This window comes from Paroedura picta, chromosome 6, assembly GCF_049243985.1.
Source record: "Paroedura picta isolate Pp20150507F chromosome 6, Ppicta_v3.0, whole genome shotgun sequence".
Lineage (NCBI taxonomy): Eukaryota > Metazoa > Chordata > Lepidosauria > Squamata > Gekkonidae > Paroedura > Paroedura picta.
Genome location: NC_135374.1, coordinates 23609487 through 23621539, shown reverse-complemented (window position 1 = coordinate 23621539; position 12053 = coordinate 23609487). Strand labels below are relative to the sequence as shown.

Sequence of the window (12053 nt, the reverse complement as noted above, 5' to 3'; positions counted from 1 at the left end):
TTCTGGAGCATTCACTAGACATCACCTATGTTTCTGGGATTGTTGGCACAGCCTTAAGGACTAGACGCTTAAGCTGTTGTCTGCATTTCCAAGGAAGTCCACAGAGACATGCCATGCAAGTGGGGCCAGGGGGGAGACAATGGATTGTTAAACAAGGGTTTTAAGACTCAGCCTTACTTGCATGTCCTTTTAAAAAAACTACTCACTGTCTCATTGCAGGATCTTTCCCAGTGTGTTACTTGTCAAGAGAAGCACATCACGGTGAAGAAGGAACCCCACGAATCCCTCGGCATGACTGTGGCTGGAGGCCGAGGCAGCAAAAGTGGGGAATTGCCAATATTTGTCACGAGTGTGCAGCCCCACGGCTGCCTGGCGAGAGACGGAAGGATCAAAAGAGGTGGGAGTCCCCAATGGCCCTAATGCTGAATGAGGTCACCGTTCCTCTTAGGAAGCTCTCTGGCACAGGGCTTGCCCCGTTGCAATGAAGAGGAGCTTCCCCCCCCCATACCGTAGTAACTTCACAGGGGATGGTAACCCTGTTGCATAGTAACACAGCAGCCTCCATGCAAAAAGAGCCTGCCTTCATTAGAAAATATGTTTCTTGTAAGGGAGAGCTGCTGTAGAGAGGCAGCTGAGAGAACAAGTGGTGAACCAGGAAGCTCAGATCAGCCCTGAGTTTGGCTGGTGTTCTTAGGGCAGCCCTCTAGTAATACGGTTCTCTGTTCTCCTCGGCAGCCCTCTAGTAATACGGGAATAAGAATACAGTCCGCGCTGCTGTGGTGCAGTGGCTAAGCAGATGAGTTTTGACCCAGGAGGGCCCTGCTTCAAATGTCGCCTTTGCCACAAACCCAATAGGCAAATCTCTCTCTACCACCCATGCCTAAGGAACAGTACTGGTCTGCCTTACAAAAGTGATGAGACACTGGGTTGGATCCAGACCAAATTTTCACTAGTGGAAATCTCTTTTGTCACCTGAATGGAACTTAATTGGCTCCCAGCTTCTGTTATAGTCCATTGATCTCCTCAAAATGATGTTCTTGGGGGATAAGGGACCCCTAGGAATGGCATGGGGTGCAAATTGGGGGGGGGGGAGGCACAGCTAAAGGGGAAGCTGGCAGAAATAACTCCTCTTCTTCCATTATTGGAAATTTTAGTCTGGTTTCACTCTGTTTTATTCCAGGGGATAGCTGTGGAAGACTGAAAACGAAGTGAATAAATGGATGTTTGGGAAGCCCTTTGAGCACTAAAAGTAGCATATAAATGCAGATCTGCTGTTTTTGTTTATATTGGTAGGGTTCCTAGGATAGTTAAATATGAAGTTTGTTGAACACTCCAAAGCAGTAAATCATCATCCTTTTAATGGGGGCTTCGGATCTAAATCAGCCTTTCTCAGCTTTTTGACCATTGAGAAACGCCTGCAACATTCGTCAGGCTTCAAAAGACCTCAGAAGTGACACGATGATGCAGAATATGGCTGGAAAGCATAGCTGTGGACACACCCACTCAAGACCCTCCCTACCCCCTCCAGACCCATCATTGGCCATTTGCACCTCCACCACCGTGCAGGTCAACATGGCCATATATGGACATATCACGCGATAAATGTTTAATGCATTTTTTTTAAATATATTAAAAATTAATTAACTCCCACCCATTCAGGAAACCCTTCCAGGGCCCTCAAGAAACCCCAGAGTTTCACGAAACCCTGGTTGAGAAAGCCTGATCTAAATCCACGCTAAGGAAAGGGCTGTTTTCATAAAGAGAGCTGTAGAGATCTTCCTGGTGGGTTTGGGAAGTTATTTCTCAAATTATCTCGAGCTGATAGTCATGTGGCAGAGCCAGGAGAGTCTGTTCTCTCTCAGCTGCATCTAAGAGCCCGTGTCCTGTTTGGGGCTGATGGCGTAGCTGGCTGTTCAGAGAACATTTTCTGTGCAGGGAAGTTGTTTGCAGGGCATTCTTCAAACGATGGGCAGTGTGTCCAAAACTAGTTTTTCCACCCAAGTCTGGAAACGAGTTTTTCCACTAGTTTCCACTTTATATTATTCATGTACAAAGCTTTTTAAAACCAAATTCTCCATCCATACCATAACTTAAATATCAAAGTGCTAAAATAATAAGACATACGTTACAGCATGAAAAATTAAAACGGTAAAACAATAAAACAGTGAGGAGGAGCAGAAATTAGCAGCCGTGCTATTGGCACCAGGAAGATACAAATTGTTGCCCCACCTAACAGTAGGCTTCTTTTGTCCACTTGCGTTTTCGTCTAGGTGACGTGCTGATGAATATAAATGGCATTGATCTGACCAACTTAAGTCACAGCGAGGCAGTGGCCATGCTCAAAGCCAGCGCAGCCTCCTCCGTGGTTTCCCTTAAAGCTTTGGAGGTCCAGATCGCCGAAGAACCGCCCCAGGCAACAGACGAGCAACCAAACACCATCAGCGAGAACGAATATGATGCCAGCTGGTCACCCTCGTGGGTGATGTGGCTGGGCCTTCCGAGGTACTGCTCCACATCACAGTCCCTGTCCTTGAATGGGCTATCGTCTGCAGCTGCGGCCTTTCTTCTGATGACCTGCCTATGGGAAACCCTCCAGGCAGTTTGTTTAGCAATTCTAGAACACGCTACAGTACAGGAGCAAGTTTCCCAGGGAGCCATGGTGCAGTTTCGGATTTGGAGTCTGAGGAGATAAGGCAGGACATAAATGGTTAATAGAGGAATGTCGATAAATAGAATTTGCATCTCGGCTACTGAGCTGGAGAAACCATCGGAGAGGCAGGCAGATGTGCAGGTTTGACTGTTAACCAGGCTTGTTAGGGAAGAAAAAGTAAAAGCTGTCATTTCAATTTCTCATTCCTTGGTTCCAGCCACCATGGGTTTGTTCAGAAGTTTTTGGAACAGGTAAATAAAGAACTGCACCAGTCACAGGAGAAAAAAATAAGGACAAGCCTAAATCAGGTGAAAATGTAATTTGTTGTTCAGTTAAATTTCCACATTTCACCAACAGGCCTGTCAGGGGAACCTATTCAACCATCAGTAGTTCTTCAAAAAGAGACAAACAAGTCCCCCAGCAAGACAAACAGGGCCTGTTGGCCAAACACGCAGGGAAGTTTTTGGAAATTTAACTGAACAGTAAATTATATTTTCACCTGATTTTGCACCATCAGCCTTGGCCTTATTTTGTGCCTTCAAAGGGGTATTGGGCATGTTGTGTGGATCAAATGGTACTAACCCCCTCCCCCAAACCCAACTTAGTGCCAGGTGTAATGCAACAAAACAGGGCAAACACCTAGGGGGATGAATACTTCTGCAAGACACTGTACTTGTTTTATTTTACATTGATTAAATTCATTTTAAGAATTGTAGATTAAATAGCAGTTACTGGTTAAGTCAGTTACCCCTATCATGGCACTGATGGGTACCATAACACTCATCAGTCAGTTTCCTGACCACTTCCCCAAAACTACACTCCTCCAAAGCAAAAGACCCTTTTCCGTCCCATAGGAGCAGGAGTTGCTTCAGAAGATTCCAGAAAGCATCACCTTTGGTGCTCTCCATTCAGAAATAGCTACCCTCCATACCAGGAGGATACTTGGTTTGGAACCTCCCAACTTTTCATAATGGCATCCCATGACAGCCATTTTGGAATGGTGCCCACAATCCTTTCTTGCCATTCTACACAATGAACAACTTTAGGGACCCCTTTGTTAGTGTCTGTTTTGAATATAACGATGTTTCTGTATATTTTCTTGATGTCCTTTGGAGGGCAGTGTTTATTGTAAGCCAGTTGCGGTTCCAATTAAAAGGCAAAAGGGTGATGTCGTAGATACGAACGAGGAGATAGGTCCATGTTTCCCACCCACTCCCTTTTCTCTCTTCTTGCACAGCTGCCTGCATAGCTGCCATGATGTGGTCCTACGGAGGAGCAATTTAGCAAGCTGGGGCTTCAGCATTGTGGGTGGCTACGAGGAGAACCACACGAACCAGCCTTTCTTCATAAAGACGATTGTCCTGGGAACACCAGCATACTTTGATGGAAGGCTAAAGTAAGCCCTGCTGTTTCACCCTTTATACTTCCCTGAAAGAGCAAGTCAACCATTTTGTTTATTTGACTTCTTTTATTCCCTACCTTTCTCCCCATTGGAGACCAAAGACACTTACATTGTTCTCTTTTCCTCCATTTTAACCTCGTAATAACCCTGTGATCCAGGTTAGGGTAAGATATGGTGACTGGCCCAAAGCCACCGGGCCGGCTTGCTTGGCAGAGTAGAGATTCCAACCTGGGTCTTCATGATTCTCACCACACACTCTGGCCAGTTGTCTGGGCTGGATCTCACCATGCAGCGTTGTAAGTTATTCTGCACCAAAGGAAGCCTAAAGTCCGGGTCAAGGAAACATAATTTGCATTTATGTTGAAATTAGATTACAGCAAGCGTACCTTTAAGGATTTGATGGCCAGTAAGCAAGGCAAGGAATAAGAGGCTTGAATGCATGGCTCATATAGTCATTCAGTGTATTCACTCTTTGCATTGTTGATCCCACCATTCCTCTAAGGCAGTGGTCCCCAACCTTTATTGGGCTGGGGACCGGCAGGGCAATGGGCCGCGCCCGCGGGGACCGTGCCCGCGCGGGCCACGCCCACGCATCGGGCCACGCCCGCGAACCACGCCCGCGGGTCGGGCCGCGCCCGCGGGCTGCGCCCGCGGATCGGGCCGCGCCCGCGGGCCATGCCCGCGGATCGGGCCGCGCGGGCCACGGCCTGCACGGGCGCGGCCCAGCCCTGATTCCCTCTCCCCGCCCTCCCCGCAGTAAGAAGCTTCCCGGGCCGCAAGCTTGCGGCCTGGGAAGTTTTTTACTGCGGGGGTGGGGGGGGCGGGGAGAGGGAGCCGCGGCCCGGCGCCATGGCCTTCGCGGCCCGGCGCCGGGCCACGGCCCGCAGGTTGGGGACCACTGCTCTAAGGAGCTCAGGGCTACATACATGATCTCCTGCTCCTCCCCCCCCCCTCCTTTTTACCTCACAAGATATCTGGTGAAGTAGAGGCAGTCAAGAGAGGGATTGGACCAAAGTCATCCACTGGGCTTCATGGCATTGTGACTGAGACAAGACCAGGAGTCCATCCCGTATACCAGGTGTGGCCTAACTGTGGCTCTCCAGATGTCCATGGACCAATTCCCATGAACCCATTGTAGTCCATGGACATTGGAGAGCCACAGTTTGGCTACCCCTGCCATGCACCACACGGATTGCGCATATTTAGGACTGCCTTTCCCCCATCTGGCGTTTGAATAAGGAACCTCATGGCCAGAGGCTGGGGCTGATGCCCTTGGCTGCCAATCTCTCTTCAAGCACAGGGGATAATATGGGGCATTTGATATGACATCATCCTTTGTGATTGGCCGACACTATGTGGCCTCGAAACTGGCCAGTACCAATATTACGAATATAAGAAAACACAGAGCCTGAGCTGCAGAACAGTATTTTCAGCTAGCTGCGATTCACACAAGCACTTCGCCTTCAGGACTTGTCCTGTGTTCGGCCCTCCCGCTGTAGCTCCACCCACTCCCCTTCAGTGATGGGCACCGTGGACCTGGGCTTCATGAGCAGCCCTGCACAGCCCCAGCCTGTCTAGGTTCTGCAGGGCCTGCAAGACGGAGCTCTTCCCCCAGGCATTTGGTTGAGGCTGAGGTGGGGGGGGGGGGGGTTGACCGGAGTTTCGATCAGGGGTCCCCCCTAGCCGAGCATCCCGGGACTATAATTCTAACTTAGAGTCGAGTTGCATTCTGGCTGGATTCAGTAGAGTTGGTTTGGGGTAGGTTGTTTCGGCCATCTTATAGGACACTTATGTGTTCTGTTCTGCTGTTTTAATGGGGTTTTACGGGACATTGTTTATGGTTTTCATTGTTAGCCACCTCGAGGCAACAAAAGTCGTGAGAGGCACAAATCCAAACATAATCCAACCACAAATCCAAACATAAATAAAAGGTTTAAAAGGGCCTATCCATGTATTTGGTGGGTGCTGCCACCATACCTCATTAGCATGAGAGCAAGGTAAGGTACTCCTAACTATATAATAGACACATTCCAGCTGTCTCCTCTCCTCGGCCCCCCCATGCCAGAGAAACAGACCTGCTCATGAGAAGCCTGTCTGACCTTCTTGCAAGGAACAGCGCTCCTTCCGACATTAAGAGGATCCATGACATTCAGCATTGTTAGTTAGATGGTACCTGCACTTATTTCCCTGCAGTCGAGGGTACCTATTGGGATAAGTTATAAAGTCTCCCAACTGTCCCCAGTATCTCCTAACCAGTGGGGGAAAGCAGGTTGTGCAGCTACACCACCTGTGCATGAAGTTCAGCTCCTCACGTTTTCCAAGGCAGCCTAGGGATATTATTTTGTAGCTAAGGATTTAATAGTCAGGGATGAGTAAAGGTTTATTTTAGTCCTCTGTCGAAAGAATGTGATTATATACACACTGCCAGCTGTATAGATTATGTCACAATGCTGTGTTTAAAGGAAGACTATTTTCTCTCTCTTCTTTAGCAGCTCCCTGTATTTATAAACGCTGTGACTTTGCCCTGGCCTGCTGCCAATTGTGGGATATATACTTGACATTTCTGCTCGGGGTCAGACAGACCCACCGCATGGCTAATGATAAAAACAGTAATTTAATTCAGACGCAGGTCCCTTCAGCATCCTTCCCTTGACGTTGCCTGCATCTTTCCAACCTCTTTGTTGCTCCCCAAGGCATTGATCAGAAAGCTCATTTGCTAAGGCAGGAACCTTTGTCCCTTTCAAGCCTTGGGATATGCTTTCCTAACCCCAACCTGGTAAATGGGGTCCCATTTTTTAATTTTGCACACATGTCTGTCAGGCTGCTTCTGCCTGCCTGCCTCCCCTGCCCCCCCCCCAGCTTTCTCCTCCTTCCTTTGCCTTGCATCATTCAGCTCTACTCCTCACGGTGACCTTGTCCCTGGTACAACCCACTCCCCCACATGCAGCCCGCAATAGACCGGTGTCTCAGTTGTGGGTCTTAGCCAAAGGCCAGAGGTAAAGAGAACGGACATTGCACCTGCAGCAGTTTTGCAACCTTTACTGACCCCCCCCCCTTCCCGTTTTCCCTTCTTAGATGCGGCGACATGATAGTCGCAGTGAATGGACTTTCGACCGTGGGCATGAGCCATTCCGCGCTGGTCCCCATGTTGAAGGAACAGAGGAACAAAGTAACTTTGACAGTTATCTGCTGGCCAGGAAGTCTTGTGTAGACCTGCAAAAAGAAAAGAAAAAAAGGCAAGAGAGAGAGAGACGCTTCGGTTCAAGCAGCTTACTTTTTTTAGATGGCTGGTTCAAAATCCTCAAGCGGGGAGGGGGGGGTTGTTTGTTTGTTTGTTTTCCTTCTTTCCTACTACTGATGCAGCTGGTAATATGCTGGGCCAAAAACTGCGATGTTCATATCTTGGGTTGGGCATTCGGGAGGGAAGACCCTCAACCTCACCATGTGCATCTCTCCATCTTGAAACCGTCATAGAATCATAGAGTTGGAAGGGGCCATACAGGCCATCTAGTCCAACCCCCTGCTCTATGCAGGATCAGCCCTAAGCATCATGCCCACCATGTTTTGGTTTGGTTTGTGTTTTTCCACCCGGACAATCGAAGCATCCATGTGCACACACTGTAGGATCCTGGGGCTGTTTTCACAGGGTTGCCTTCCTCTGGCGATGGGAGTGCTTAAAAAAAAACACCCAGCTGGCCCATCTGCAAAGGGCTCCAGCTTCCCAGTGGCCTGCCAGTCTCGATGCAGTGGCCTAAGCAGTTCCCTGCGTTGGTAGCTCCTGGCCCAAAAATTGCAGAATCACTGTAGGGGGAGAAGCAGCACCAATCCTCCTAATAGCAGATGTGAGACATTTTCTCTTTGGCTTCCAGGTTTGCTGCCATCATCACTGGGGAGGCAGAAGCACCTTTTAAATGTTGTTAAAATGTAATCCTGGTATTACTATTCAGCTAGTGCTTCTGCAAACGGCTCCTATTCCTGGAAGTGTCTCCGTCTCTTGAAGCACGGGCAATGTCTTGAGTTACGGCTGTCATGTTAGAAGCAGCAGGACACACCTGCCCCAGAGAATGTCACCCTGCTTTGTGGCAGTAACACAGCACATGGATTGCCCCCATTGGGTGGGGAGTCGCTATGCTATTGCCTGCTGCCACTGGGGATACATCATGCTGGCCTGGAAGCTCTCTACGCAAGGGCGCAATGGACACTTAACACATCATACCATCTACTCGGGAGTGAGTTTCCTTGTGGTTGTAGCACATGGATCTTCCCAACAGCCCCTGTTTTCATTTTCAGGCATGGCGGTTGCTTGTGAGCGCACCCTTGGCCTTGAGTCATTCAAGGGTGTTGGGTTCATATCAGACACACCACCGGTGCATAGCCAGTCTGTGAGATCTGCACCATCTCTTGGGTCGTTCCTGTATCAGTCGGACGCCCCCGTGCCTCCTGCGTGCACAAACTGTGCTGTTCTATAGACAAGGTTGTGTGTACTTTGCTCTGAAGAAATCCAGGCTCTTTAACCTGAATAAATTGTGAAAACGTGCATCTATAGTCTGTATTCTGCATAATCCAGCAGCGGTAGGAATCCTGCATTCATTGCATGGAGGTCTCAGCCTCTGCTCAACACTTGCCCCTCCTCCAGACTTCCAGGATTGCACCAGTCATTAGCCACACACTTTCTCCACCCATAAGGGCTAGAACCACGTTGTTGTTTTCCTTTCCATGAAAACTGAGATTCCGGGGATGTTAAATTCTCTGCTCTTGTGCAGTTCTGTTTATAGGATGTTCAGAATGCACACCGTCCTGACCATTGGGGCACTGGCTGTTTTCCAGTGTGCAGCTTGAATAGCAAATAGGTGTGAGTCCCTATATGAGAATCTGTCCTGGAGGAGTCCCCAACGTGGTGCCCGTGGGCACCACAGCGCTCATCAGCATTTCCCCTGGGGCCCGCCAAATGCTTTTAGAAAGTGGGAGGGCCTAGGTGGAGTGTTTGTCCACTAGGACTTCTGGCTGACTTGCAGATTCCAGTGCATCCTGTTAAACCCAGCTTCTGCGTGAAATGTTGAGAAATTGCACCATGGCATTTTGAGGTTGGCTCCACCTCCCGTGGCAGCCATTTTGTGATTGTGTCCATGACCTTGTGTCAGAATTCCAAAGGCTGTACAAAATTGGGGATCCCTGCTGGACTGAGAGTTGCACTGTGTGGGATAGCCCTCTTTTCCTGTGCTGGACCTGCAGGAGCTTCTAGCCTAGACTCAAGAGGCATAGCATCCTAGTAAAATCAACAGAGGCCACTCTGCCTGACTTGAATTCTGCAAGTCAAAATTACATTGATCATCTCCGTTCCGCGTTCCTTTCTGCGAAGAGGAGCCTTGATGGCAGTGAATCATGTGCATCTTTTAATTTAAAAATAAACTTGAAATGGGCAGACATTTCTGAAGATCCTCCTCAGCCTCCCCTGATGGGTCCTTTCATAGTGTCTGGTGAATCTTCGTACAAAACTGTTTTCATCCCATAGTTTTTATTTGCACATCGCCGGTGTTCACTGAATAGGACAAAAGCCTGGGATTTTCTTTCCTAAATGAAGTGCAATAATTGGACTATTTCTTAGAAAGACTGTTTAATGTACAAATAGGTTTGTACCTTGCAAGAAAACAGGATGTGACAACCTACCACGCAGGCAACAGTAACAAAAAAAAAAAACTGGGGTGACCTTTGATTGATCTACAGTGTTAGCTTTTGCTGATTTTCCTGGTCCAAATGAATGTTTTACTGTGTAAGAATTTTGATGAACCTTTTTTTCTAGGGGAAAACAACTTTTTACAATTTATATTGCAGCTGTCTGTAGCTCTCTTGCGTGGCTCGTATGTGAAATCAGGAGTATTTTGAGAAAAGGGGAACGCTGTTGCTGGGAGAGCTACAATACAATTTCAGGAAGCCCAAAGGAGAAACTTTTTCTATCTTTTCTTTTCCAAACAGGGAGCGAATTGCACATTTTTTTCTGTCATGTGCTAATAAAAGCCCAGATGCCTTCACATTAAATGCTGAAACAATCTGTTCACATATGCGGAATAATTTTCTTTTTCTCAACCTACTCTTGCATTGCTAACTTGCTGATTTTATACCGAGAATTGTGTTTACATTTCTAAATCAACTGATAGCTTTGTGCAGGTTTAAAGTTGATCTGAAAGGACAGGCACCCTTTTCTAAGGCACACAAATAAATGCCTGCTTTCACCTGGATCCAAACCTCTGTGTGGTTTTCAAAGTCTTGCCTGCTTAGAAATGCAACCAAGTTTCTGAATGGTCAACAAATTGGATGAAAAATCTACCGTATGTATTATCACGCTAGTATTAATGATCAGAGAATGTATTTCAATACCATTACATATATTCATTGTGGAGTTCGTGTGCTTTTATTTCCACACACATACACATACTTAGCAACTATGTGATAGGGATAGTACAGCATGCCACTGTTTTCAAGTACCTTTGTTCAAAATAAAGCTTCAGTCCTTTGCATTAAAAGCATCTACCGCCAGCTTCAAAGTTTTCTTTTCTGCATCATATGAAACTTTGCTTTTGTATTGTTGCTCCCTACATTATATCACTGTGTCAAATGTTTGCCTTGGAAGCCAGACCCTGGCCCAATCTGAAGTCACACCCATGCAGATCTAGACCCACTTGGTGGGGGAGATACTCTGACAAGTATAAACACCCACATCCAGAAAGCTAAGGCTTCCAGAAGCAATTGTTCCTAGCCTCTAGGGATTTTTCTTTACTTTGAGCACCTGACTCCCCAGGAGGTCAAACTGCATTTGAAATTTCCCTTAATTTCAAAAGCAGTTTGCAATGTGGCCCGGAGGGGAGAATGCTAGTGTGTAAATTCACCTGTGGACTGAACTTGGGAGAATTAGCTTTGGGTGTTCTGCAAGAACAGACTGAGAGAGCCCAGGTTTGCACAGGCACCCTCTAGGGCAGGGGTAGTCAAACTGCGGCCCTCCAGATGTCCATGGACTACAATTCCCAGGAGTCCCCTGCCAGCGAACGCTGGCAGGGGGCTCCTGGGAATTGTAGTCCATGGACATCTGGAGGGCCGCAGTTTGACTACCCCTGCTCTAGGGACATGATCAGGGATCTCCTAGAAGCCAGGGTCATCCTCCTGCAACTGCAGAAGAGGCATGTCACAGTTGCAGAGGAGCTGCTTCCCAGGGACATGGTAGAAATGTGATACGCCAGCACTGCCACGCAGTGTGCCAGGATAAGCAAGGGTGCAAATGTTCTAAGGCAGGGGTAGTCAACCTGTGGTCCTCCAGATGTTCATGGACTACAATTCCCATGAGCCCCTGCCAGCGTTTTCTCGTAGGGGCTCATGGGAAATGTAGTCCATGAACATCTGGAGGACCACAGGTTGACTACCCCTGCTCTAAGGTCTTGAGTCGGAACTTCTGTACTAACGCATATCATGGAAGGACAAATTGCACCCCATTCTCAAAAAACAAAAGTGAGGCTAACTTCCTGCAGCGCTTTACAAATGAAGTGCATTGTGTCTCATGGCAAGCTGTAATGAGCATAGCAGAAGGCATGTCACCATGGTAGGGAGCATTCCAGCTGAAGCAGAAATCTCCCATAAAATTCCATTGGGAAAGCAGAAACACCCTTCTCTCCTGCCCTAACTGCGTGAACCAGTAGTTGCCAGCAGTGCTGTAGATCAGCGGTCCCCAGCCCCCAGTCCAGTACCGGTCCGTGGATCAGTCGGTACCGGACCACGGCTCCTCGTCCTTCTCCTCGGGGGCTGCCCTATCTCTCTGCCACCGGCTCACCTTTGGTGCTCTCCAGGGGCTGCCATGGCTGGGGCTCCCCCTCAGCGTGGCACTGTGCAGGTGGCCGGAAGTCAGGGGCGCTGGCGGGAAAGCAATTTGAGCAGGGGCTCAGGCGGTGGCGACGTCCCTCGGCAAAAGACTACCCCCCCCCCCCCGGCCTCAGTAATATTGTCAAGCGTTGACTG

The 12053-nt window shown here is 48.4% G+C and overlaps 1 protein-coding gene across 4 annotated transcripts in view; it reads left to right on the top strand.

Moving 5' to 3' along the window:
- The window catches only part of LNX2 (ligand of numb-protein X 2), an 87256-nt gene extending 76670 nt beyond the window's left edge, over positions 1 to 10586 (top strand). For 3 of the 4 annotated variants that reach the window (XM_077341777.1, XM_077341779.1, XM_077341778.1), the window contains exons 7-10: positions 220 to 397; positions 2271 to 2502; positions 3888 to 4046; positions 7128 to 10586. In XM_077341777.1, the coding sequence (XP_077197892.1) occupies positions 220 to 397; positions 2271 to 2502; positions 3888 to 4046; positions 7128 to 7263 (705 nt within the window). In that variant the 3' untranslated portion in view covers positions 7264 to 10586. The remainder of the gene's footprint in view (positions 1 to 219; positions 398 to 2270; positions 2503 to 3887; positions 4047 to 7127) is intronic. The other variant, XM_077341780.1, reaches the window with a different exon arrangement.
- The last annotated feature ends 1467 nt before the right edge of the window (positions 10587 to 12053 follow it).